Source organism: Grampus griseus (genome assembly GCF_964374135.1).
Source record: "Grampus griseus genome assembly, chromosome: 8".
In the NCBI taxonomy this organism is placed as follows: domain Eukaryota; kingdom Metazoa; phylum Chordata; class Mammalia; order Artiodactyla; family Delphinidae; genus Grampus; species Grampus griseus.
This window is the reverse complement of record NC_139002.1, coordinates 69,051,795-69,077,623: the sequence shown is the minus strand read 5'-3', so window position 1 is coordinate 69,077,623 and position 25,829 is coordinate 69,051,795. Positions and strand designations below refer to the sequence as shown.

At 43.9% G+C, this 25,829-nt stretch overlaps 1 protein-coding gene across 1 annotated transcript in view; it reads right to left on the bottom strand.

The window, feature by feature from the left end:
- SPON1 (spondin 1) overlaps nucleotides 1-25,829 on the bottom strand; it is a 275,099-nt gene that overhangs the window by 154,698 nt on the left and 94,572 nt on the right. Inside the window, exon 4 of the mRNA XM_082661256.1 lies at nucleotides 4,068-4,141. Coding sequence (XP_082517382.1) covers nucleotides 4,068-4,141 — 74 coding nt within the window. The remainder of the gene's footprint in view (nucleotides 1-4,067; nucleotides 4,142-25,829) is intronic.

The window sequence follows — 25,829 nt, the reverse complement described above, 5'->3', positions numbered from 1 at the left end:
AAGTATGGGATATTGTAATAATAACTATATTGTATAGAGTCTTCATACGTGCCGATCCCTTTCCATATATTGTCCCATTTGATCCTGACAAACCTAGGAGGTCAGGACGTTGGTTAACCCCATTTTATAGATCATGAAACTGAGGCACATTAGGTGACCAGCCCAAGGCCACAGGGTTAGTAAGCAGTGTAGGTAGAACTGGAGCTCAGGTCTTTTTGAGTCCACAGCCCATGCTCTTAACCTCTACACTATATCACTGTGGGAGAGACCTTCTGCTGGATAGGTCTGCATAAACACCAATGAGAGAAATTGGTGTGTGTTTCTCTTTTTGCTTTTTCAAATGAAGAATGGTACATTTGAAAAATTACCTCCCTACATGGCTCCAGAATCTCTAAAGAAGAGATCTGAAGCCACCCCAAACAGAAATCATTGTTTGCCTACTTTTTGTACACTAGGAAGAGGCTAGAGCGTTGTTTGTGTTAGGAGAAATCTTCCCACTGCCTCATGTACACGAAGTCCAGATCTGATGCCTGTGTGAGCCACTTTGATACTTAAGGGACAAGCCCTGTTGACTATATTTCAGGAAAGGTAGCGTATATGAGTAACTCCTGAAGGTTCTTCCTTTTCACATTTCCATTATGATCACCTATGTTGTTAAAAAAAACTAAATTAGTTTTGAGAAAGGAATTCAGAGCTAAGAGATACATGCTGGGGTTTCAATTGTAACTACTCGGTACTGTAAAGGAGGCAGCAATAATCTCTCAAAAAACCAAAATAAGGCAAACTGGTAGCTTTACCTTATCAAAAGGGCTCTCAGATATAAGTAGTGAACTTAAAGATGCGCCCAGGGGTTCAAGGGAATGCACTTATAATAAACCTTTTGGAATTCCAAAGGAAAATAAGCTTCCATTTAAAAAATAAATTTCTAAGTTTGAAAATAAAAACAGACATAACTGTTTCCTACTGAGAAAAAGCCCACTGAAAATGAATCAGGTTTTCAAAGGGAAGTGATAACAAGTGTTAACTTACCCCTCTTCTCCTAACAGTGCAGGGCTTGCCCAATACAGGTAATTGCAGGCCCTGCAGCATCTCCCAAGCTGTCCCCTCTCCCTCATTTCTACTCTTAATCCATCAGTTTTCTTTTCTACTGTCATCCTTTATTCTTTGCTCCTCTTCCCTTGTCTTCTTTTTCTCATGATCCCTTCTCTGCCCACATTTTCCTCTCATCTCTGATTTTCCCTTCATCTTTTCCTCTCTTTGTCTCTCTCCCTTAATTGTCTATGACATGGTATTAAAGTGAGTATATGTGTGCATTTGTTTATTATAGGTCACCTTTTGGAATATTTTATGTTCCTCTGTTTTTAAATGTAAGTAGCTTAATGTTTTATGTTTCTTTTAAAAAATAACGATTGCCATTGCTTTTAATCTGTGCAATTCTTAATTTTCCCCTATGGATAAATAGCTTCAACTGGGGAAAAAAAAATAGACACTAGTTTCTCTCTTCCTTTCCTTGATAGATTTGATTTGACTTAACAAAGAGTATGAATACCTTAATGAAAGAGCTGGAGATAATCAAGTGGGCATACACATTTAAGAAAAATCCCTTTGCTCTATGCTTATATCTTAAAGACTTTCTGTACAGGATCTGCTTTGCTAACTGATGGATTTCCTCATGGGTCTGCTGTCTCCAGGGATCATATACAACAGCACCTAATGATCCTATCGCCCAGGTCCTGCCGGGTCTTTTTTTGTCCACAAAGTTGCTGTTGGAAAGAGGTCTTCTTATACAGATTCGTGCTTAGTCATTTTGATAGGATCTCTGCTTCAGAAGTGGTAACCAATAGAGATTTGCAAGGTCATTTTATTGACACTGTATCCGCAGAATGTTAGCATATTCATAGCTTAGACAAGGCTTTCACAACATCAGGACTGAGGCTTTGGAAAGTGCAATTTAGTTGATGGTTGCTGTCAGTACATGGGGCTGACAGTGAAGTGTCTTCTAGGTACCCTCGAATCTGGGAAATAAGGCTGTCCTCTGAGAGTCAAACTAACAAAACCTCACCACAGTGGCTATGATTAGCCAACCAAGAGGTGAGCTAGAATAGCCACAACTCTAACCCACAGGACCTGGATGTCATCTCATGGAGGCTGGGCAGGGATGGGATTTGTCCATTAGGAACCAAGAGCCTCAAGAGTTGAGAAGTTCTGGATCTGGGGAAAGGCTAAGTGAATCTGTGGACTATGAAATACAGGAAAGCCTCAACAGCCATGCATGGTGATGCCCACCTGGAAACTGCCCAGGGCGCTGGCCCACAGGTTGCAGCTCTCTGGCGCCTTTGGCAGGCATGACACTAATGCAGGGCAGCCAACTCTCTCACCCTTTAGCTCCTTCCATGCTCTCCAAGAAGTCCTCCACATAGGATCTAGTTTCTGCTCCAGTTCATCTATAGGGAGACCTATGCTTTGATCTACTCAAAGTAACAATCCAAGCTACTGAATTGGGAGGTAGACACTCTGATAGAAAGGCAGTGGTTAGGGCAATGGCTCCTAGGTCCAAACTCTGACCTCCCCCACTAGGTGTATCATGCTGAGTGAGCTCTTTAAACTTTTCATGTCTCAGGCTTCTCATTTATAAAATAGGTATGATATAATAGTCTTTACCATGTAGGATTGTTATGCAGATTACATGATTAAGGCATGTGAAGTGCTTAGAATGGTGCCTGGCATGTAGCAGGCACTAAAAGAAAATAGCTCTTATTATTATTTTCCCAGAAGACCTTTATCAACTTTTCTTTTTCTTAGTAGCTTACGATTTGCTAGAAATAGAATGATTTCTTCTGAAAACGCAAATTGTTCTAAATGTAAAAAAAAAGTCTGCACAAATTAATAGAAATGAAAGAGTGAAGATGTATAATTTCAGAACATTTTCCATGTTTATTTAGTTCTCTAATGACTTCTAAACACATTTGGATGTTTCAAACTTTAATTTTTCATGGTAGATTAATAAATAAGCTTTGGGCTGTAGATAACAATAGCTAACACATACACATATATAATATATATATGTATGTGTATATATGTATGTATGTGTGTATATAAGCGTGTATATGTATGCGTGTATATATGTATGTGTACATATCAATATACATATCAATATATATATTTACTATGTACCAAGGAGGCACGGTACTATTTTACATACATTAAGTTGCACGACGAGGGCTTCCCTGGTGGCGCAGTGATTGAGAGTCCGCCTGCCGACGCAGGGGACATGGGTTCGTGCCCCGGTCCAGGAAGATCCCACATGCCACGGAGCGGCTGGGCCTGTGAGCCATGGCCGCTGAGCCTGCGCGTCCGGAGCCTGTGCTCCGCGATGGGAGAGGCCACAGCAGTGAGAGGCCCGCGTACCGCAAAAAAAAAAAAAAAAAAAAAAAAAGTTGCATGACGAGGAAGGGCAGAGGCAGGATTTGAAAGTCAGCTGAATCTGAATCCAGGACTCTGCTCCAACCTCCTCCGTCTACTTGGTCCCTATAAGCTTTGTTAGAACACGTTCAAGGAGAGGGAGTTGATGAGCCTGCACATCCAAGGACGAGATCCTTGAACGAGGTGAGATCACAACGTCAATGACCCCTGGACATCCCCGTTTCCCTAGAGAAAATCCCCCCCTTCCTGCCTGGGTGCCCCAAAAGTTCCTGCTGGTGATTACTCCAGACAACTGTTAACAGACTTTTTAAAGGTACACAATGGTGCGTTCCTTAATTAAGTTCTGTGAATTATTCCAAGGAACCTCTTCAGAATAATCACTGTTCCACAAAAATAAGACGACGACACCAATATAAGGTACATATCTCCTACCCAGGGAATCAAGCTGAGTAATTAGAGTTTAAGGCAGATCCAATTACCCACAGCACACAGCCAGATTAAAAACTGGAGCTACGTGAGGACACAAAACCCAGAGGAGCTCAGAAAGCCCAACTGCCTTAATTCCTGCAGCTGAATGCTTGGACTCAATGAGCCACCTTCCATGTCTCTAGCCCTCTCTCACCCACACGTCCACAAATCCTTACCTTGTTCACAAAGTTTCTTGGTCAGAGAGCCCTCATCTTGAAAATAAATGATGCGTTTCTGTACGATGCTAGCCCTGTGGGGAAAGAGGACACAAGCACATGGTGAGGAGGGCAAGTCTGGAGGATGTCAGATCCCGGCTTGTCCACCTACAGCTGTGTGGCTTTGGGGGAGTGCCCCCAACACTCTGTGACTCAGTTTCCTCATTGGAAAACTGGCATTAAGAATAATATCTACCTCCCAGGATTGCTATGAGAACTAAATAAGAAAATGTACGTCAAGAGTTCAGCATACACCTAGAAACCACTCAATAACTATTAGTCATGGTGGTGGTGTCGGTGGCGCTCATATTATTATTAAGGTAGGGAGGTGAACTAACAGCATTTTCAATAACTTTTCTCAGTGGTTCATTTACTCCAGTTTCATATCAAATTATTGAGGCCATTTATAGATCAAATAAATTCAAATCAGGAAAGCATGTCAATTTCTCTTCCTGAAGGGGAAAATAAAACCCTAAAAATATATTTTGATTTGTTCTGAAAATGTCATTCTCTATCTTTCCTGAAAGACTAGACGAAACTATCTCCTACGCTCTGAACAAAGACAACTTCAGCTGTTATGTCTCCCTCTTAAACATGTCAAACATAGGATCTTAGAATTTGGAAAGAATATTTTGTGGTTGAAAAATGACTTGCTTTTGGCCAGCATATATTTTCTCTTTAGTCTAGGATTGCACAGACATACGACTCTGCAGTTTATTTTCAGCTGGCCTTGAAGAGGCCTGAAACCCAGCGTTCCAGCAATTTGAAAGTCCACAACACAACACTGAGATGGTGCCGGTGGATCCTGAGCCATTTCTATGGATTTTCTTCAGCAATGTTACCCAATCAAAAGGTAATTTTCACTTTGATTTTCCCTGTTTAACAGATAAAGGGAGTCCTCGACTTTATCACAGCTGACCACACTGAACCAGGGATAGTCACACAAGCTGCCCTGTGTCACGTGATCGCAGACCCAGGAATGGGCCCAAGTGTGCATAGATCTGCATGCAGAGCACAGAGGTGGCTCTCTCGATGGTCTGGGCCTAGGCCAAAACGACTTTCCAAAGAAATGTCTACTGTACACTCAGTCTTTCACAAAAAAGTAAAATTGAGGCCAGCCTATTAATGTCTTTTACAGTCTTTCCCCACCCAAGAGAGAAGAGATGTTGAAATAACTGAATGAAATGTACTTCCTATTGACACAAGCTACTATGATTATTTATCCATTCTGTTGACCATCAAGCAGAATGTTTCTTTGGGCCAAAAGAACACTCGCCTCAAAGCCAAATAACAAAGCCTTCTGTTAGTTGGAGTATCCCATCACCCACCACAGTGCTTCCAGAATGTTCCTCAGTGAAATTGCCTCAGGGACCCCTGTGGAGGGCAAGGAGTAGGCCTAGTGGGAAGTATCCCAGGCCCCACGTTCTTGCTTCAAACAAAGGTTCCAACCTCATTTCAACCCAAAGCAGCCCCCTCTCCCATTTGTCTTCCTGTTGTATTTGCTGGTGTATTTTCAACAAATAATTGCTGGAGGTGTGCTTAGCGACCAGGCATTGGCCAGGGACACTGTCATGAACAAGACAAACGGGGCCACTTCCCATTCTCAAAGTTGACAGAATAGTGGGGAGAAAGCATCAAACAACTAAACCCTCAGTTAATGAATGGAGACATCCACAGGGTGTGGGAGAGTGTATCACAAGGGTTCCTGACCAAGCCAGGAAAGGTTCCTCCCAGAAAAGGTGGCTGAGCTTAGATTTGAATGACTAGAAGCTAATTAGGCAAGTGGGATGGAGAAGCAAAGGAGAGGGCATGCTTTGTAAGATCCTTGAGGTGGGGAGGGCTGCAGCTCACTGGAGGACCCACGAGTGCTAAGCCAGGGAGGTGTGAGATGAGCTGGGGAGGTGGGCAGGGCCACATCGCCCAGAGCCTGCAGGGAGATGGCATATTACTCCAAGCTTGATGAGAAGTCCTTGGGGAATGTGCCATGAGGAGTGAGATGATCAGTTCTGCCCTTTTAAAAGAGCCTTTGGGGGCTTCCCTGGTGGCGCAGTGGTTGAGAGTCTGCCTGCCGATGCAGGGGACGTGGGTTCGTGCCCTGGTCCGGGAAGATCCCACATGCCGCGGAGCGCCTGGGCCCGTGAGCCGTGGCTGCTGAGCCTGCACGTTCGGAGCCTGTGCTCCGCAACAGGAGAGGCGACAACAGTGAGAGGCCCGCATACCGCAAAAAAAAAAAAAAAAAGAGCCTTTGGACCACAGAATAAAAACGGATTGCTATGTGGCTGCAGTACACGGAGCTCCCATGCAAATCAAATTTTGTTTCAATAAAAGTCTCTTGATAAAATGGTTTGAAAACACCTGATCTGGGACTTCCCTGGTGGTCCAGCGGTTGGGACTCCGTGCTTCCACTGCAGGGGGCATGGGTTCGATCCCTGGTCGGGGAACTAGGATCCTGCATGCCAGGTGGCCAAAAAACAAACAAACAAAACACCTGAACTACAGGATAAAGTACAAACTTACCATGGTATTCAAGGCTCTTCATAAAAACCTCCCCCAAACACTACCCTGGCTTTGTTGGCATTTTGTGCCATGCTCCCTGGGTTCTAGGCTATGCGAAGTTTATCCCCCTTGTCTGAACACCTCTTTCACTCCACCACTCCCTTACCTGTGCTGTTTCCTCTCCCAGAATCTCCCATCACCTGTCTTGGCTAGCACTGGTAACAAATACTCTGAATTTTCTTCCTCCTGCTGTGAGTGGGAGAATAATGGCAAACCCTATGATATAAAGGCATGATGATGCTTAGAAAAATTAAATCACCCCCAGATTTTCCAAAACTATCATTATAAATATCTGAGGGGCCATATTTCCTTTAAGATATTTCTATTTCTTTCATGCCTTGTCAAGTTGGCCCTCTTTTTGATAACAGTTTTAATTTCTGAGCCCTTATTATGTGCTAGTCACTGTGCTAGGGAGGCCCTTCATGTACATTATCTTACATACCTTCTGCTTTACATGTACTACACATCCTCAAGCTGTTTATCAAAACACTTGGGCTAGATGTGTTTTTGAATTCAGAGTTTTTCAAATATTAGGAAGTTAAGATGGCAATAGGCCATTAACATCCCCATGATCAAACATATCTATATTCTGCTACAAAATGTAACACTATTCATACTACGAGAGTAAACAGAACTTATAAATAGCTTCACGTCAGTTTAGGTCAAGTTCAGCAAACTTATCAAAATGCTCGTTTTCAGAGGGATTAAGATGAGGGTTTGTGGCTATTTTCACCCTAATCTTACAGGTGACGATGACTGAGATGCAGGGAGGTTAAGTAACATGCCCAAGGTTTGCAGCCTCCCACCTACTGCCAAAGTCCACGGTCTGTCTGAGGCTCAGAGTGCTTGTAAGGACTAAACACGATTACCTATAAAGAGTGTAACTGCACTGTGAGGAACGTATTGTTATAAAATGTAACCTCGAATTGATTTGGCGGGATCTATTTTAGCATCTCACGGAGCACACAGTGGAGAGCTGAGACTTCCGTGGGTCTCCCCGGAGCCTGGGTCATGATCACCTGAAGCTCTCCATGAAAAGACGAGCATATATCCCCATGTCCAAGCTTGGCCAACCCTCTAGACCGTGCCCTTTGGATTTCAAACTCTGTGCAGATCCAATGTGGCATACAAGGCTTGTTCTGATCTGGCCCTGGTGATCAGGCTTTATCTCTATCCAGTCCCTCCTGAGCACCCTACCCAAACCATATCCTATATCTGTCTTCATGATCTCACACCCTTGGGCTCCTGTCCATGGGACTCCTTCTGTCCTTCCTTGTGATTCCTCAATATACACCACACACACACACACACTCTCTCTCTCTCTCTCTCTCTCTCTCTCTCTCACCTAACTCATACTCAACTAAGACGTTACTTCCTTCAAATTGATGTCTTGCCTAGATGTTCTTCCTTATGAGAGCCATAGCCACTTGGGCTTCTCCTACCCAGCACTTATTAACCTGTATTATAATTGCCTGTTTACTTTTCTATCTCCTGTGCTAGATTATAAGCTTCCTGAGAGCAGGAACTGTACCTTACTTATTTCTATAGATGTTAGTATCATTGCAATCCTGGGATTCAAGTAGAAGGAACAGAGTTTGGAAAGGAAAGAGTTTGAGATTGAGCTATCTGTAGGGCATGATGGTGGTCGTAGGGGGTAGTTAGACACAGGGACCTGTAACTCAGGAGAGACTTGAGGGGTGGGGAGGATGGATATGGCAGTCACTGGGGCAGAAGTCAGGATCAAAGCTTTTAGAGTGGCCGATGTCACCCAGGGAAAGTGTGTGGCATGAGAAGAGAGTCTAGCTGAGCCCAGAACTCTGAATGCCAACATTCACCCACAGATATGCCAGCAGAGACCAAGACTTTGGAACACTTGGTTGCAGAAGATGTTTCTTTTTACTCCTCATTTGGTCAACTCCTGAGAGAATTTTATATTCTGAAAAAATACATTTCGTTTCGAGTCTGTTCCCCTCAGAAGTATAAAACTCAGCAGAGATTTATAAATCATATTATAGTTCAGAAAAATAATAGCTTTACAAGATGAGAATGCTGTTAGTAAGAATTCCCTCAGCATTTCAAAATGACAAATTTCTCCCATTCTGTGTTGCAATTTGGCAGTCCTGTTGCATAGCATTTATATACTGATATACTGAATGCTCTCTTATCATGAAAGAACGTGTTAAGGAAATCTAAATTAAATTTCTCAGTATGTTAGCTTCTCAAACTTCAGAATTTTGAGGTTCTAAATAACTTACTAATCATTTCAAAAGTTTCCTTTTAAACCTAAAGTGGAACATTTCCAGAAACACCATCCTGAATCTCTTAGATGCTCTGCTCTTTTCTGTCTGATGAGTTTCTTCATTTGCTGTTCTTTTTCCTTGGGGAGTTTGCCTGTTGGAAGAAAGTTAGAGCTGGCTAAGTTGTAGGTTTGCTGTCTAGCGCTGAAAAGGCCTGGGATCCCTGTTCTCACTGAAAAGGGACAAGGGAGACCTCAGAAACTGAAGGACTTGGGAGAGATCAGGCCACGAAATGAATTAAGAATACACATGGGTCCTCAGGGGCTGGGTCACTGCCACGTAGGGATAATTCATGTAAGGTCCTTACGACATGCATGTTGCACAGAGTAAATACTCAGTAGTGGTAGTCATTATTGTTGCTGGTGTTAAATCACCAGCCCCTAACAAAGTGGCTGACACATAAAAGTACTTAATAAATAAAAGCTATTATTATGATTGATGTCAGGTCTGTCTCCTTTGCTTACGGAGGGAGGAGTGAGGGCGTTATCTTGATCAACTGCTTCAGGCAGAGGTAATGAATGACTAAAATGAAGTTCAGGTTTGCGGTCTCCAGGCTACTTCTGCCAACCTTCTTCCCAATTCCAGTAAAATCCCTATCACTGAACATTTCTTGGAATACTTTACAAAATTTGTCTCTGATCTCAGGGATGTTTTCCAAAGGAGTGATCCAGTTTATAACAAATAACATCTATTTCCTTTTCCCAATGAAAGAACAATTCTGTGGGAGGATGCAGGAATAAAATATTAAAGTCATAGCAATGGTAACATCATCACGAACTGAGGCTATCTGCCTTATTTTACTTTGCAAGGATGCCAAGTGCTAATCTGATCATGGTCTCATGTTACTCAGCAAATATTTACAGAAGCTGGGTGCATTCCATGATCCAGACTCTTAACCAATCTTTTATATGGTTTTATGTGGATCTCAGGAAATGGAGCTGTGTCCAGGAGTTAACAGGCTTCCTGGCAGCTCATGGTAATGTGCCCATGGGAGAAGAAAAGTGAAAGCTTATCTGCAGGGCTTTATCTCCGGGACTCACAAGAATTCCACGGCTGTCCAACAGTAAGGTCACAAAACTATAGGTTCAGAGACTGGTACAGTTGTCTACCATTACTGCAAAGAAGCAAATCTAGTAAATTCTAAAAAATCTAGCTGCCAGGAGATTATTTCTGCTCAATTATCACTCATTCATGAAACACTCACTGAGCACTTACTTTGTGTCAGGCACTTTGCTAGGAGCTGAAGATTCAAAGACAAGTAAGAGATGGTGCCTTCCAGTAAGGACCTTCTAGTCCAACAGGGAAAAAGAGAGACAGAAAAAGGAAACAGGAAATCAATGTTGAGTGCAATAAAGGAGAAGCCACAGGATGCAGAAGGGCAGGAACTAACTTCACCTTGGCAAAGCTCCAAGAGGAGGCAATGACCCCGAAGGTCTGAATTGGCAGAGGGGCAGTGGAAATAGAGGATCCAACAGAAACGTCGTAGAAAAATTTATAAGCACTTAGTAACTTACTGGATCCAGACCAGAAAGACAAGGTTGAGTACAAGATCTTTCATTTATTTTCTGTTTATTTAACAGTTAAACACACTTCTAAGTGCTTCATAGATATTAATTCATTGAATCCTCCCAACAACCCCATGAGGTAGATGCTAATATTATCCCTGTTTTACAGATGAGAAAACTGACAAAGAGGGAGGTAAGTTAACTGATTCCGCATCTGAAACTCCCCGTCTGACGCCCCGTGACTGAAACAAAAGACAGAAGGGGCAAGGAAGAATCTTATCTTTTAATTTTGGGAATTTCTATTGAGATAATTGTAGCTGCACATGCAATTGTCAGAAATAATACAGGGAGGCTGTACATTTTTTGCCTAGTTTTCCCCAATGCTAACAATTTGCAAAACTTCAGTGTCATATGACAACTAGGATATTGGCATTAATGCAATCCACCAGGCTTGAGACTGGACACAAAATTGGTGCCAAAGGGTTAGATGAGGGCCAGGTCATGCCATTCTAAAGAAACTGTGCTTATGATACGCTGCCACACTCTAAGACAGAACAACCCCAAATGACTCTAGAAATTCATAGATTCATGTTAGAACCCCAACTGGAGAACCATCTACAAGTGTGATCCTGACTCAGGCAGGTGGCCATTTCTGACTGGGATGAGGTGGTGGCCAGAGGTGGAGTTGGGGGAATTATTGGTAGCAATGATAACTTCTTGGAAAGATGGCACTGAAACTGGACTTGGAGTCCCAGAGGCTGAGTCTGTAACCAGGGATGAGTTCTCTGCAGGAGTTAGAGCTGCACACCTAAGAGTTCCTCGGAAGGTCCACCATCCATGGGCCTTGGAAGCAATGCCACCATCTGCTTTGGGCAGACTTCTCAACCTGAATCAGGGGAATCAGCTCTATGCAGCGCTGTACGTACGCGTATAGCTTAGGTCATGACCAGAATCTGGCTAAGAGGTCAGTTAGGTTCTTAATAAGACTACAGTCCATCCCAACCTTGTATGGCCATTGGATTTCTGGAGTTTTGGATTCACATTATTGAACAAAGTTGATCTACAAAACCCTGGTTTTGATTTTAACAAAAATTAGAGGAAAACTAGTTTTAGCACTTAGTTTATTTCTTCTTAGAATGACCCTGAGGATAACAAGCTTATGATTCCATTTTCTCTTATTATTGTCCAATCTTAGACCGCATCTTTATCATATGTCTTGTCAATACTATTACTCTATAACTTTAAATTTCACCCCCTAAAAATCCAATGGAAAATTAATAATGAGGAATTGACTTTCATACCATAAGAGAAATGTAAAAAGAAAAGGATAAAACTGGGTTATGTTTTTAAAGAACTAATTTAGATGTGAGAGTCATTAAAATCAGACAGACATTCAGCTACTCATGTTTTTATTTAACAGAGTAGATGCCATGAAGCTGTCTTAGGAGTTGGAGGTAAAAGATGAACAAGACAGGGCTTCCCTGGTGGCACAGTGGTTGAGAATCCACCTGCCAATGCAGGGGACATGGGTTCAATCCCTGGTCCGGGAAGATCCCACATGCTGCGGAGCAACTAAGCCCATGTGCCACAACTACGGAGCCTGCGCTCTAGAGCCTGTGAGCCACAGCTACTGAGCCTGTGAGCTGCAACTGCTGAAGCCCACGTGCCGAGAGCCCGTGTTCCGCAACAAGAGAAGCCACCGCAATGAGAAGCCTGTGCACTGCAATGAAGAGCAGCCCCCACTCACCACAACTAGAGAAAGCCCATGCACAGCAACGAAGACCCAACTCAGCCAAAAATAAATTAAAAAAAAAAAAAAGATGAACAAGATATAATATGTGTGACACTGAGTAATGGACAGCCTGAGAGATATGAATCAGAATACTGCATAGCAAGTAGTAGAGTCTACCCAATATCTACTCCTTCCATCTGCCATGCTTGTAGAACACTCATTTTTCGAGGGGTAGTACCAGCTAAGCCGATCAGGATAGTCCTGTTCCCACTTTCCCATCCTTCCTTGCAGCTGGGGAAGGGAGCATGTGATTCATATGTGGTCCCATTAACATAAGGGAAGGTTGACAGCACGGAGGGGAGAACTTCTGAGAAAGCTTTGCGTTCCAGATAAAAGAAATTAATGACCCACCCTGTCCTGTCCTTCTTTTTCCAGCCTTGATTACAACTACAATGTGTGAAACAAGGCAGCCATTTTGTGACCATGAGGAAAAGAAAAAGAAAACTCAGAGACACTGGTTCTGGCATCATTTAACTGCTGTCACTTGTCAATGACATCATTTAGGTAGCAGTCACCTACCTCCAGCCTTCTTGTTATATGAGAAAAATAAACCTTTATTTGTTGAAGCCATCGTTGGTCAAGTTTTCTAATGAATGCTCCTCTCAAAAGCATGACTACCTGATGGAAAGAGGAATGAAGAAAGTATTGTGGGAGTACAGAAGAGGACAGTTCAAAAGGTAAGGCGGAGCAGGTTCTGCTGACCAGGATATTGCCTTGGGGAGCCACGGAAGGGCTTAGGTAGGATTGCGGGCAAGGATGCCTTGGTCAGAAGAGTCTGGGAGAAGAACACTCCAGATGAGGCCTTAAAAGAGGGCTTGGATTTGGTTGGTGGGAGGTTATGCTGCCCTTTTGTAGAACTTTCAATGGGACGCAGGGGACAGTGTTCGCAGTGACTAGGAAGAAAGCAACAGGCCTGCCAGTACACTCCAGTCTGAAGAGAGATATGGCTGCAAAGGGGTGGGCATGGGGGGCAGCGCAGTGGGAGTCTGACGGGAAAACACAGGAAAGGGAAATATTCTTTTTTCTCTGGAGGGGGCTTTGCCGTGCCTATAAGCTGCAACTGAGGCAACAGTAGAAACCCTTAGGGGTACCTGCTGGGTCACTGGCTGGAAATTTGTCATCTGTTGGAAAAATCTTAAATAAACTCACATGGACAAAATAAATAGACTGCAGGATATAGTCCCAGTTGTGGAAGCTCTGACAAGCCATTCTGGGTAATGATCAGGACCATTTCTCATTTCCTTTAATTGTTTTATACAAAACTATCAATTTTTTTCAGGATCTTTTGAACCTTGACGGGTTCCTCCCTCTGGCTTAAATTGTCCATGGCATTTCTTAACCTTGCAAAAAGATGTACGTCTAATCCTTGAGCCTGGGGTAAAGGCAATACCTCACAATACATCTTTAGGCCAAAAAAAATCATTTTCTCTTAAGGACACAAAAACACAGGGTTTGATATTCCTGAAAAATTACTCCTTGTTTTTCCCAGTAAGTCTTAGCATGTTTTTCAACATTTTGTAATACGATTACTGGCACCTGGGGTATTAGTACTCAAGGGACAACCGACAGTTCACTGTTTCTGTAATATTGTTGGGTCCATGATTCTACTGTATAATGTCTCATACGTTTAAACTGCTAATCAGTGCCTGCCTCGCTTTCCCCTCTAACTTCTTCACGTCTATAAACTCCCGCCAGACTATGAGCCCCTCTGGCCCCGGGACTGTGTCTTAAACATCACTGCACGCCTGGAATCTAACAGAGGATCTAGCCAAGGCTTGAACCTAGGGTTCTTAATCTGGGGTCTGCAGACAGGATTCAGGATGATGAAATTTTGTGTGGTGTGCACATTTCTGGTTAAGAGTTCATAGCTTTCATCTGCTTCTCAAAGGGGTTCCTGACCTTGAAACCTTTAAGAAACTCTATTAGGTCTGAAATGAATGATAGTAGATATGTGAAAAGGCATAACTGTCATTCCATTTCATAAAATCTCCAACTAAGATATATGCTTTTTTTCCCTAAAGATGAAGGTTAAATTTTTATTCCAAGCACCAAGGCTTCAACTGCTTTCTCTCCAAACTATGTTCTGATCTGAAATAGAATCTGTCTTGGTTGGAAAACAAGAAATAGAAAGTGAAGCATTGCTCCTGGGTTTCCCAGGTGTTCCTTGCAGAGTTCTGCCTGCTCCGTGCAGGGCGTTGGTGTAACCATAAAATCACCGCAGCCTGAGCTAGAGGAAATGCTGCCACACTGAAAGCTCCCTCCTGGCTGGTTCACACAGGTCACTATTCTCTGTAGTTGGCTCCACTCTGCCATGGCCACAGCTGCCTCCCCTTTCTGGGGGTTCCTATAAGCCAGGGCAGGCAGCGTCGTTTCTCAGGTGTAAGGAAACAATCCGGGCGACACAGCAGAGTCCTTAAGTACAGGCTACCTGTCCTCCTTTCTGTTCCTCAGGGAGCCTCCCTATCACCCTGGGTTTTCCTGTACAGTGGCAGACCTATGTGCTGGGAGACGCTCCCTCCTCTAGATGGGGTCAGGGAGCGTGTGGGGCGTGATTACGGTTCTCAGCTAGGGATTCACAGTCCACGAAGGGGTTGCAAAGGATTCTCGAACCCCTAGAAAAAAAGTGTATGCAAAATTGTAAGCATGTGCATTGCTTTGGGGAGAGATTTTACAAGAACCACTGCTCTGAGTTAGGAGTAATGATTTTCATGCCCGTTAGTACTCATCGAGGACCCCCCGCCCTGTCCTGTCCCACCTCCCCCCCACCCCAGCAAGGACACGCATGGAAAAGTAAATGCATTCCCTGTACAATTCCCGCAGAAACCTCCTAACAGGTTTCCTCTCCTTACCAACCCATCGAATTTACCTACACTCGACTAGGGGATTAATCGTCACCTCTAGCACATTATCAGGCACCGGTGGTACCACAGTCCTAATGATCCCGTCTCCATCTCCTCCCTGTCCCACCCCACCCCAGCACAGGGTCTGGCACACAGTAGGTCCTCTCTAAACCAAGGTTCCTCTCTCACTTATAGAGCACAGTCCAAGCTCTTGGCTAAACGTCCACAGTCCCGAGCACCAGGACCCGAGCTGCCTGACATGACCACCCCTCCCCCCAGCACTTTCCCCGGCCACCTGAGCTCAGCACTGCCTTTTCACCGTGTGTCACACGACCCCTCCTGGCTTCCGCCCATGCCACTCAAACCAGGAATTCACTTCTGGCTCCACTCTGCCCAGTCACAGCCTGCTCATCTGTCACCATCTCACAGCCTCTTCAGAGTCTCATTGACCAGGACCTTCAGAACTGACCTCCTCTGGGTTCCTAGAACACCGTTGATCCTGCCCATTCATTTGGCATTCGGGCGTTGGGTACTCTTGACGTGTGCTTGCACTTTAACATCTTGTATTACCATTTAACTCATTGTGAGTTTATGCCTGGGGCTTCTGACTAAGTTCTGAGCTTCTTCAGGGAAGGGGTCTTGCTGTACCCTCATGGCCCCTCTAGCACGTGGCACAATGCCTTTCATGCAGGACACACTGAAGGTGGGTTGATCTGATCTGTTTTCATGGACTGCCTTGACCTGTCATTCAACTCTTTTACAGTCGAGTGTCTACCGTATGTCCACAATCAGGCAAGAAGCACAAACTCTCCTATATTACCAGAGCCACCCAGCATGCTGAGTGAACAGCAAACAATGACTGGTCTGAGTCATGAAACATTTCCCACTGCGTGAAGACCAATTAGGTCTGCTTTGCTTTGTTCAAGCTATGCTGATGGCAACTGTTGGTCTCAAAAGGAACCATCTGGGTTGAATTCAAAATGCCTTCACAAAGCTGGGAATCAGTAGGATGATGGTACGTCTGCCAGGAGGAGGTTAAACCCAGGACAGAGCTTTCTTTATGGAGAAGACAGTTGCTGATTACACTATGCACCCCTCTTCGCTCATCCCATGAGTTGACTCTTTGAAAAAAAGACACCCCTAGGTCTTATATTTTGACTCACTCCAGACTTGTCCCATGTTTCTTCTTTTCAACATCTGCACCCCTCTTGTAGCATCTGACCTCATTCTTATGTCACATGAGCTCATCAGAGGTAAGCCACAATCATTTGGATCCCCACAGAACTCTGGAGCAACAACATGGGACCACATGAGGCCACAAAATCTGGGCATGATTTGTCCTGTTTCCTAGCCTTTGTCATGGAAAATATTTTCAGAGATAAGTAAAAGGAAGAAAGGAACGGAGGGAGAAAGGGATGGAAAGAAAGCAAGAAACAAAAGTAAAGAAAGAAAGGAAGGAAGGAAGGAAGGAAGGAAGGGAGGGAGGGAGGGAGGGCGGGCAAGAGTCTTGACTTTCCGAGTAAAAAATGTAGAAGAGAAATTAATGGCATCTCGTTTTAATGCAGAGTAGAATACAAGTGACCAATTCTTTCTTTAAAACAATATGGCAAATTAAAAAAATTTTACCAACGCTTGACATGGGGGACTTAGGAGTGATCCTGGAGCCTCTTATTCATGTTAAACAAGGTACTGAAAATCTTTTTTTCTTCAAGCAGGCAAGGAATAAATTAAAACCCAACAAATTAATAAAAAATATCTATCCTAAAGGTGACAGCGCAACCACATCTATATGTTGTATGTCTTGGAGAGATAAGGAAGTTGGACTTGACAGGATGTGTTCCTGGGAAATGCTTAGATCTTCACAAAGTAGATAAAAGTCTTCACAAAATAGATAAAAGTCACAGTGGAGATGGAGAGGAAAAAGAGGGAGGGAGGGAGGGGGAGGCTTCAATTTCCTCACCTTTATAAGGGAACAAGATTAAAACCAAATGGTCACCGTCTCCGGAGGGCAGCATAACAGATGTCCTAGAAACTGGACCCTCACAGTGTGGTGGACCCAAAGATCAAACTTTTTCTAGGGTCTGTGCCCTGGTCAATGCTTCATTTTGTTTTTGCAACAGAGTGAGTTTGTACCATCAGATTGGGGATGTACATTTCCCTATTTTTCTGGATGGCTCCATGTCAAGGATGTTTCTGATACAAAGTAAGATACATTTCAAGAAAGTGAACGAGCAGAATCCTTATCCTAGGAGGATATTCGGTGATGATCTTTTGGAAATGACACTTTGCACTGTATTTATTTCCCCCTGCATCCAAATGTATCAAGATGCATAGTGTTTCTTTGGGTTGACATAGCTAGTCTTGAAAATCTGTAATTCAACTTCCTGCTTCCTTGGATTCTTCTCTGTTCAAGCTGCCCTAGAGATGACCAGGAGTCCCTCGTGGCCCGAGGTCTAATGTCACTGACTGGCCCAGTTCGGGATGATATTGTACCAGATTGCCTGTAGAAAAAGCTAATAAATCCTGGCCTCCCACGTGCCTGGTAACCTCCTTAGGAAGGCCAAACCAGTCCTTTGATCCATAAACTGCTATGATTTGTGCAATATATTTTGTTGAAAGCAATAAACTGCAACTGATTGGGCTGGGGATCAGCACACGAGCCAAAGGCAACCACAGATGTGTTAAACACGAGGGATGCTGGCTACTTCTGAGTTGCTTTCCTGCTAATTCTGCCAAGTAGTTCCACATATTGAATAGTGCAAACTGGCCTCCTTGAATTGTCTTTTGCAAAAGAAGTCAGGTAAGTTAAGAGAAGATGGGTCACTTACACAGGTCTAGGTACAGAGCAATGGACAACTGTTCAGAGCACTTTTCTGCTCCTCTCTGGAGCCTGTGGCATAATCCCATTGTGACCCAACATGGCTGTAGCTGATGTGATGACGTGACTTGCCATGCTATATCCCCGACATCCCTGTATTTGTGTGATAAACTGCCGGCATTGAGGGTCGGCTGTGCCTGAGGAACACTACATGGAAACCAGCAGTTATAGCAACATTTCCATTTGGATCCTGTTGGGCTCTTCTGGTTGTTGTCAGGGCTCATCAGCATGAACATGAAGTTGTTTTGATTTGCTGCTGTCTCTCTGCTCTCAGAAAACTGTTATCAGGAAAATCGCATTAATTAGCAACAGCTGAGGGGAGGACCAACTATTTCGGAGCTGCAGCTGCAAGTCTCTTTGCAATCTGTTGCCTAAATTTTAACAATTAACACAATAAATAGACTCTGAATGTATTTAATCACGTTAATTTTGTTTCCCCTCTATTTGTATTACTGTTTAGGACTGGTAGTTAATTTACATTAAATACTCTGATACCATTAGCACGCTTTAAAGCATAACCTCAGCTTTCCTAATCCTGTATGATTTACTGGAAGTGAGATATTGTTTAGCTTAATGCTAATTTTTTAACTTTGAGGGAAAATTAAGAATTAATTAAAATTTACCCAAAAGGTTGGTCTATTAACCAAGATATTTGCTTGAACTGAAAGTCTTATTTTATAGCTATGTTGGGTAACAGAATTGGATAGATGGATACATGGATGGATGGATGGATGGTGGAAGGAGAACGGATAGAATAGAATGACAGAGATACAGAATAACAGACAGATACATACATACATAAGGACTTAGATTTAAACCTTCAAAATTCTAATCCCACTTATTCATTTCTTTTCTTTATAATCACCATGAAATCAGTATGATAAAGACATGGTATAATAGAGACACCTTTACAGTCAAGCAGATCAGGTTTGATCCTGGATCTACCTCTTTAGTGTGACCTAGGTGAATTACAGCCCTGAGACTCAGTTTTCTGCCCTACAAATTAGGGTTAATATCTACTCTTGTGAGCATTAATGAGCTAAGCCAGTGTGGAAAGTTCCCTGGCATGATGTAAATGCTTGAAAAATATGATCTTCCTTTCTTCTTTCTACTTTAAACCTCATGTTGCTATTTAACTTCTCATGTATTTATGCCTTTTCCACCCAGCTAGAGAGTTAATGAAACCCTTATGAAGCAGAGACCTTCTCTTGCTCATCCCTGAGCCTACCCACAGTGCACTGCATAGTGACTAGGGCCCATTGGATGTTGGTACCAATTCACCAGTGTCGGCCCACAAGCCTTGACGTTATCAGCTTGTGTAACAATAACAACTAACATCTACTGAGTGCTTACTATGGGCCAGGCACTCTGTGGTAAGCATTTACATACTTCAAGTGTTCTCAGCCCTGGCTACTCATTAAAATCATTTGCGGGATCTTTTAAAAAGTACTGACATCCCAATTCCATCCTAGTCCAAAGAGATCAGATTTCCAGAGGTGGGGCCAGAACACAGGTGATTTTACAAAGTTGCTCAGGTGACTCCATTGGGCAGCCAGGGTCAAGAATCGCTGACATAGATTATCTCATTTAATTCTCCCACTTATGAGGTAGGGACGGTTATTATCCCCTTTGCAGATGGAAAAAGCCAAGGCACAGAGGGAGCAAGTCTCTTGCCCATGTTTATACAAGTCTTAAGCAGTGGAGTCAGGATCGGGAACCCAACATGGTTGACTCCACAACCCACAGCTCTCTCCCAACTCCCATTTACAAGGAAATCTCAAGCTAAAACTATGGGGCAAAGATAGAATATGTAAGTGTCCTAAGTGTTATACAGCAATTTGATCATTTAAAAAGTGGGCACAAACACAGCAAATCTTTTCTATTTAAAAAGTGGGAACAGGTTTCTATCTTGACTTAAATACTTAGGGTCTCTGTGACCCAGTTCAAATCACTTTACCTCTGGGAGCCTTAACCTCTCACAATAATAATGATGTCACCCTTGCAAGAGTATTGGGAAGGTGCTCTGTAAACCCTAAACTACTTTTAAAATGAAAAAGTAGTTCCCATGCCTCAGCTCCTTACCCTCATTTTATAGGAAAGACACCAGAATCAGACTGGGTAGAGCCAGGACTCCAACCTTGACCTGTTTGACCCCAGAGTCCATCTCAAGATGCAAACTGCCTAACGCAATGTTGTAATCAGTTGAGAACCAGCTTGAAAAGTGTTATTAGCAACAGAATCTGTAGTGATTGCGGAGGGATGTGGAAATTAGGTTTTTCTGTAAAGGAGTGCTTTTGAGATGGCCATGGCAGCAGCTATGGGGGCTGGGGGGAGCCCTTCTCCTCTCCCACACTAACCCCCTACCTCACCGCTCCCAGCCAGTAACTGTCACTCTTGGCTTTGTTCCATGGGCTAAAGTGAATACAGAAATGCAGCCTCTTCCAAAGAGAGCTCGGCATCTCAAGTTCTCAGGTGAAATCCATGTGCCAGTCCCTCAGCCTTCTTTCTTCTTCCCTCCCACAACTCACACAAACCTGGCACATAGTAGGTGCTCACAAAATGTTTGTTGAATGAATAATTAATCCCTGGGAGTTAGCAGGAGGTGGAGGGTGGTGAAAGATACATCGACACTCCTTCCCTCTGAGGCCAAGTGCCACCTACAGCATCACATACAAACGGGCATTTTATACCTTTGCCTCACTCAGTCACAGTTTCCACCTTAAACAGCTCACCTTGACTCAACTTTGTCTTTTTTCTTCCCTTATGACTGCCTTACCTACTGAGGACCCTTTGTTCCTGATCCTCAGCATTTTTTTTGATTTGACCCTTTCTTGCCCTTCTCCATGAGCTGCTCTGGCTCTGTAGCCACGCAGAGTACAACCATCAGCTGGTTCAGCTTAGGCTCCAGGTTTACCTGGCCCCGTGGTAGGTCTCACATGGCTGCTGACAGTACAGGCATGGGAAGGCAGCGAGTGGGGTGAGAGGGGAGGGGACTTGAGTGGGTAAGATGCATCCACAGACCACAGTTCATAAGCATCTCCCCCGTTCACCCTCCCCAGTTAGAACACTATTGAGGCTTGCAAGCCCCCTTTATAAAAGACAGTCCTCACAAGAATTCAGCCTCATTAAAGATCTACTCAGACACAGTGGCAGGTCAAAAGCTTGGGCTGTGGAGTTAGACTGTCTGGGGTTCAAATGCCCGTTTCACTACTTAAGATGTTGGGCAAGTTGTGCCTTAGCTTCCTCTCTGTAAGATGGGAGAGTAGTATCTGCATTATATATAGGGTGCTGCCACATGTTTCAGCTATTATTATTACTGTTATTAAAAAAATTAGAGCAACACCCGGCTGAATGCTTGAAGGGGGGACGTTTTTGGGAAAAAGGAAGGAAGGAAGGAAGGAAGGAAAGAAGGGGAGAAAGAAAGAGAGAAGGGCTTCTCTGGTGGCGCAGTGGTTAAGAATCCGCCTGCCAATGCAGGGGACACTGGTTCGAGCCCTGGTCTGGGAAGATCCCACGTGCCGCGGAGCAACTAAGCCCGTGCGCCACAACTACTGAGCCTGTGCTCTAGAGCCCACAAGCCACAACTACTGAGCCCGTGAGCCACAACTACCGAAGCCTGCGCGCCTAGATCCCGTGCTCCACAACAAGAGAAGCCACCGCAATGAGAAGCCCGTGCACCGCAACGAAGAGCAGCCCCCACTCGCCACAACTAGAGAAAGCCTGCACGTGGCAACAAAGACCCAATGTAGCCAAAAATAAATAAATAAAATAGTTATAAAAAAAAGAGAGAGAGAGAAAGACAAAAAAAAAAAAACAGTATAAAGAAGAGAAGAAAGGCAAAGAAAAATATCACATTTCTTGTGTGCCACCTTTGCCCCAAGAACATTCCTTCCGGCTCCACTATCAGGACGACTTGCAGGTCCTCACATGCTCCGTGCTTTATCTGGTCTAGGGCCACTCCCACACGCTGTTTCCTCTGCTCCTCCTCCCCTCTAGCCTTCTGTCAGCTCACAGGTTGATCTCTTTAGACCCTCCACACCACCCCAGACTAGGCTGGGTGCCCGCCCTCCCATCCCTCTTCCCACGAGTGCGGCCCTGTGACTGGTCCCCCCCTCACCCCACACCAGGAACGAAGGGACAGCCAGCCTCTCATACCTAGTGAGTCCTGGCCTGTCTTCTCTTTTTTTTTTTTTTTTTTTTTTTGCCGTATGCTGGCCTCTCACTGCTGTGGCCCACCAGTTGCGGAGCACAGGCTCTGGACGCGTAGGCTCAGCGGCCATGGCTCACGGGCCCAGCCGCTCCGCGGCATGTGGGATCTTCCCGGACCGGGGCACGAACCCGTGTCCCCTGCATCGGCAGGCGGACTCTCAACCACTGCGCCACCAGGGAAGCCCTGGCCTGTCTTCTTGATTGAACCCAACCAATGTCTTCTCATCCCCACCGTAGCCCAACCTTCTGGTAGGAAGAAACCAGGAAGAAAATGGAAAAAGAAGACAGAAGGAAAGATGCAAAGGCGGCTCTTCTCTTTCCTCTCCACCCCCTCCTGCCTTTGAACTGAGTCTGTTTAATTTGAAACCATTTCAACCTTAAAGAAAACATCCAAGAACAGCACAAAGAACTTTTTTCCCCTGGAGCATTTAAGAGTAAGTGGTTGACATGATATCCCATCACCTTGAACACTTTAGTGTTTTTCCTACGAACAAGGATATTCTCTTATGTAACCACAATGTAACAATAAGACTTAGGAAATTAACATTAATACATCTAATCCTCAAACCCTATTCAAGCTTTGACAATTGTTCCTTTATGGCCAAAAGGTCTAGTTTAGAATCACAGTGTTTCCCTTAGATTTTATGTCTCATTGGCCTCCTTCAATCTGAAGCAGTCCCTCAGGCTTTCCTTGACTTTTATGACTTCGAAAGCTCTGAAGATGACATGTCGGTGATTCTGTAAAATGTCTGAGTTTGTCTGATGTTTCCTCAGGATTAGATGCAGGTTATGCACCTTGAGCAGGAATATCACAGAAGTGATGCTGTATTCTTCTCATTGCATCCTGTCAGGGGGCACAGAATTTCAATTCAGATTTGTCCCATTACTGGTGTCTGCCAGCCTTCTCCACTCTAACATTCCTGGTTTCCTCTTTGTTAAGTTATTAAATATTTGAGGGCAGGTACTTTGAGATTATATAAACATCCTGTTCTTTATCAAACTTTCCAATTATCCATTCATTTATTTAGTTAGCATAGGTATTTATTTATATCAGACGACCTCTAATTTCCCATTTTATTTAATGGGTTATAATCCACTACTGTTACAGCTCTATGGGAACTTAGACCCCTGTGTATTTGTGCTTGGTCTTCTTCTTGTCTTGATGTTATATTTGAGTTTTACTTTTCCCTGATTTTGATTTTTAAAATTTAACATGACTATTTTGTTTTATGTTTTTCTTAACACCACTTCATATTCTTTATGGGAATTGGCAAGGACCAAGCAAGCAAAAGGAAAGACGACGCAGTGAGACTGAAACTTAAAGAGTTTTTGAAGCTTGAAAAACCATGTATCGTTTTTGTCCTAAGTGCCAGAAACTGGAATTCACTTCTGGGGGTGAACCACTTCTTTTGTCTTAGAAACATCTATGTGATGATTTTCATTGTACTGCAAATGTAAAGCAATAATAATAACAACAATAATAATATAGCTTTGTACAGAGCTGCTTCTGGGCCAGATGGTTCTAAACACTTTACATGTATTAACTCATCTAATCCTCACAGCAACCCTATAAGGTAGGTACTATTATTTATCCCCACTTTACAGGGGAGACATCTGAGGTACCCGGAGTTTAATGACTTGCCTGACATCAGGAGTAAGTGGTGGAGCCAAAACTCAATCTCGGGCTGTCTGACCTGAAACCACCTTCATAACTACAACGCCAAACTAATCCAGAGGAGAACTGCGTCTGGATTTGGGTCAACTGGGACTCGTACAGGGCATTCTCTTGAGGGGGAACTAAAATGGCCCTTGAGGTTGGGAAGGGAGGTTGATGCCCACCAAGTGTGAAAGCAGGGAACTAACAAGGATGAGTTTGGGCTTCTGGGCCCTGAGTATAGCCAAACTTGAAAGCCAGTTATGTAGGACCTCTGTGTTACGATTCCCTTCTCTAACTCCCCAAGCTTTCAACAACATCTTACTACCATTGTCGCTTAGCCTAAGCTGTGATGTGGGGTATTAAGGGATGGGCTCCAAGCATGAAGTAAAGGTAGGGAAGCAGCTGCCTGAGGGAACAGATCCATTGTCTAGATCCAGGTAGCCAAGGTGGCAAGCAACAGCCAGGAGCTTTTGATACCATAATAATTGCCCGAGGATTCCCTCAGATTCTTAGGTGGTCAACCTGGCAGAAGCCTTGTCTTTCTGTAGTTAAGGAAAAATTAACTCCTCATTAATAATCTGCAAACAATATTTTCCAATTATAAAGATAGGGGGCACCCTTTGAGAAGTCAGACTTTAGAGCGTCCTGTGATTTCTAGCATTAGATGGACGAGGCTGTGGCTCCTTCCTCTACCCAACCATGACTTAAGAGCTGGGATCTGGGACATCTGCCAACGTTTTCCTTGGAGTGGATTCTTCTTTTGCATGGCACATATCACAATTGCTGGCAGAGGAAGAAGGCAAGGTGAATCTTTTCTCTCAGCGTACAAAGAAATGCAATAAGTGTGTCATTGCACCTAGAGTCCCCGCAACAGAGGCCTTGTCAGAGAGGTAATGAGGGCCAGTGACTGGACACATAACAGACGGTACAGAGTAGGACCCAAGTGAGACCACTAAAAGCCAAACACAAAAAGGCAAGGGTAGAGAAATCAGATCCGGGAAGTGGGTTTACTGAGCAACACAGCTGGTATGAAGGAAGATTCCTCCAAGCAACATGGACTGGAACAGCAGGGCCTGTTCAAGTACATTCTGACTCATCAGATTTCTACGTGGAGCCACAGATGTGTTTAATTGTATACACTGAGACCGATTTGCACACTGTGAGAATGCATGAACCCAGCTGCCTAAGCCCCATAAGCATGGTAGAGATGTAAGAGTGAGTGTGGGAGAACCTGGCTGCCGCTCCCGGGGCTCTGCTCTCACTGGTTTCCTGATTCCACAGCCGCAAGACAAGATTCAATCCTGCAGCTTTCATCTGGAGTTGCAGCCCAGTCACCCATCATTCACCACTCCCTGATTTTTCTTCTGCACTATGGAAGGCTCTTCTGGGTAGCGGAGACTGTTGCTCAGAGTCTGGGTGTAATTATCACAAAACAGCCTCTGACTTTAGGGGAAAAAAATAACAAATGGACTTTGGACGATATAAGGAGATGATAGCTAACCAGTCCTGCACCCAAAACTGCAATCAGAGCAATTCTGATGTCACTGTTAATCATGCCGATTTATGTTTTGAAAGGAAACCAAATGATGAATATAATGATTATTCCTGTTTCTGCTTCCCCCCTCTTTCTCCTCAAAAACTGGCAATAACACTAAAGTCAAATTAAACATCTGTTTGAAAAATAAGCTGGAGTGCTGATGACAGCTGCGCTGGACTTACAAACGCACCACAGCTGTCAAACTCTAAATTAACAATGATTTTCATTTATGAATAGTATAGAACTAAGATATCATGGAGCTTTTTCTTCTCTACTTTCCTGGCTTCCAGGGGCTGTTAAATGCAAAATGTTGGGGAAATGCCCAAGGGAAAATGTAGCTGAAATCAGCCCGCAATGATTAATAATGGAAGGAGTGGGGGACATTCTTTCTTCTTACTTAATCTCATTTCTTCACTGGCTTTAGTTTGGGTAGTCTCTGTGGCAAGCAGGCT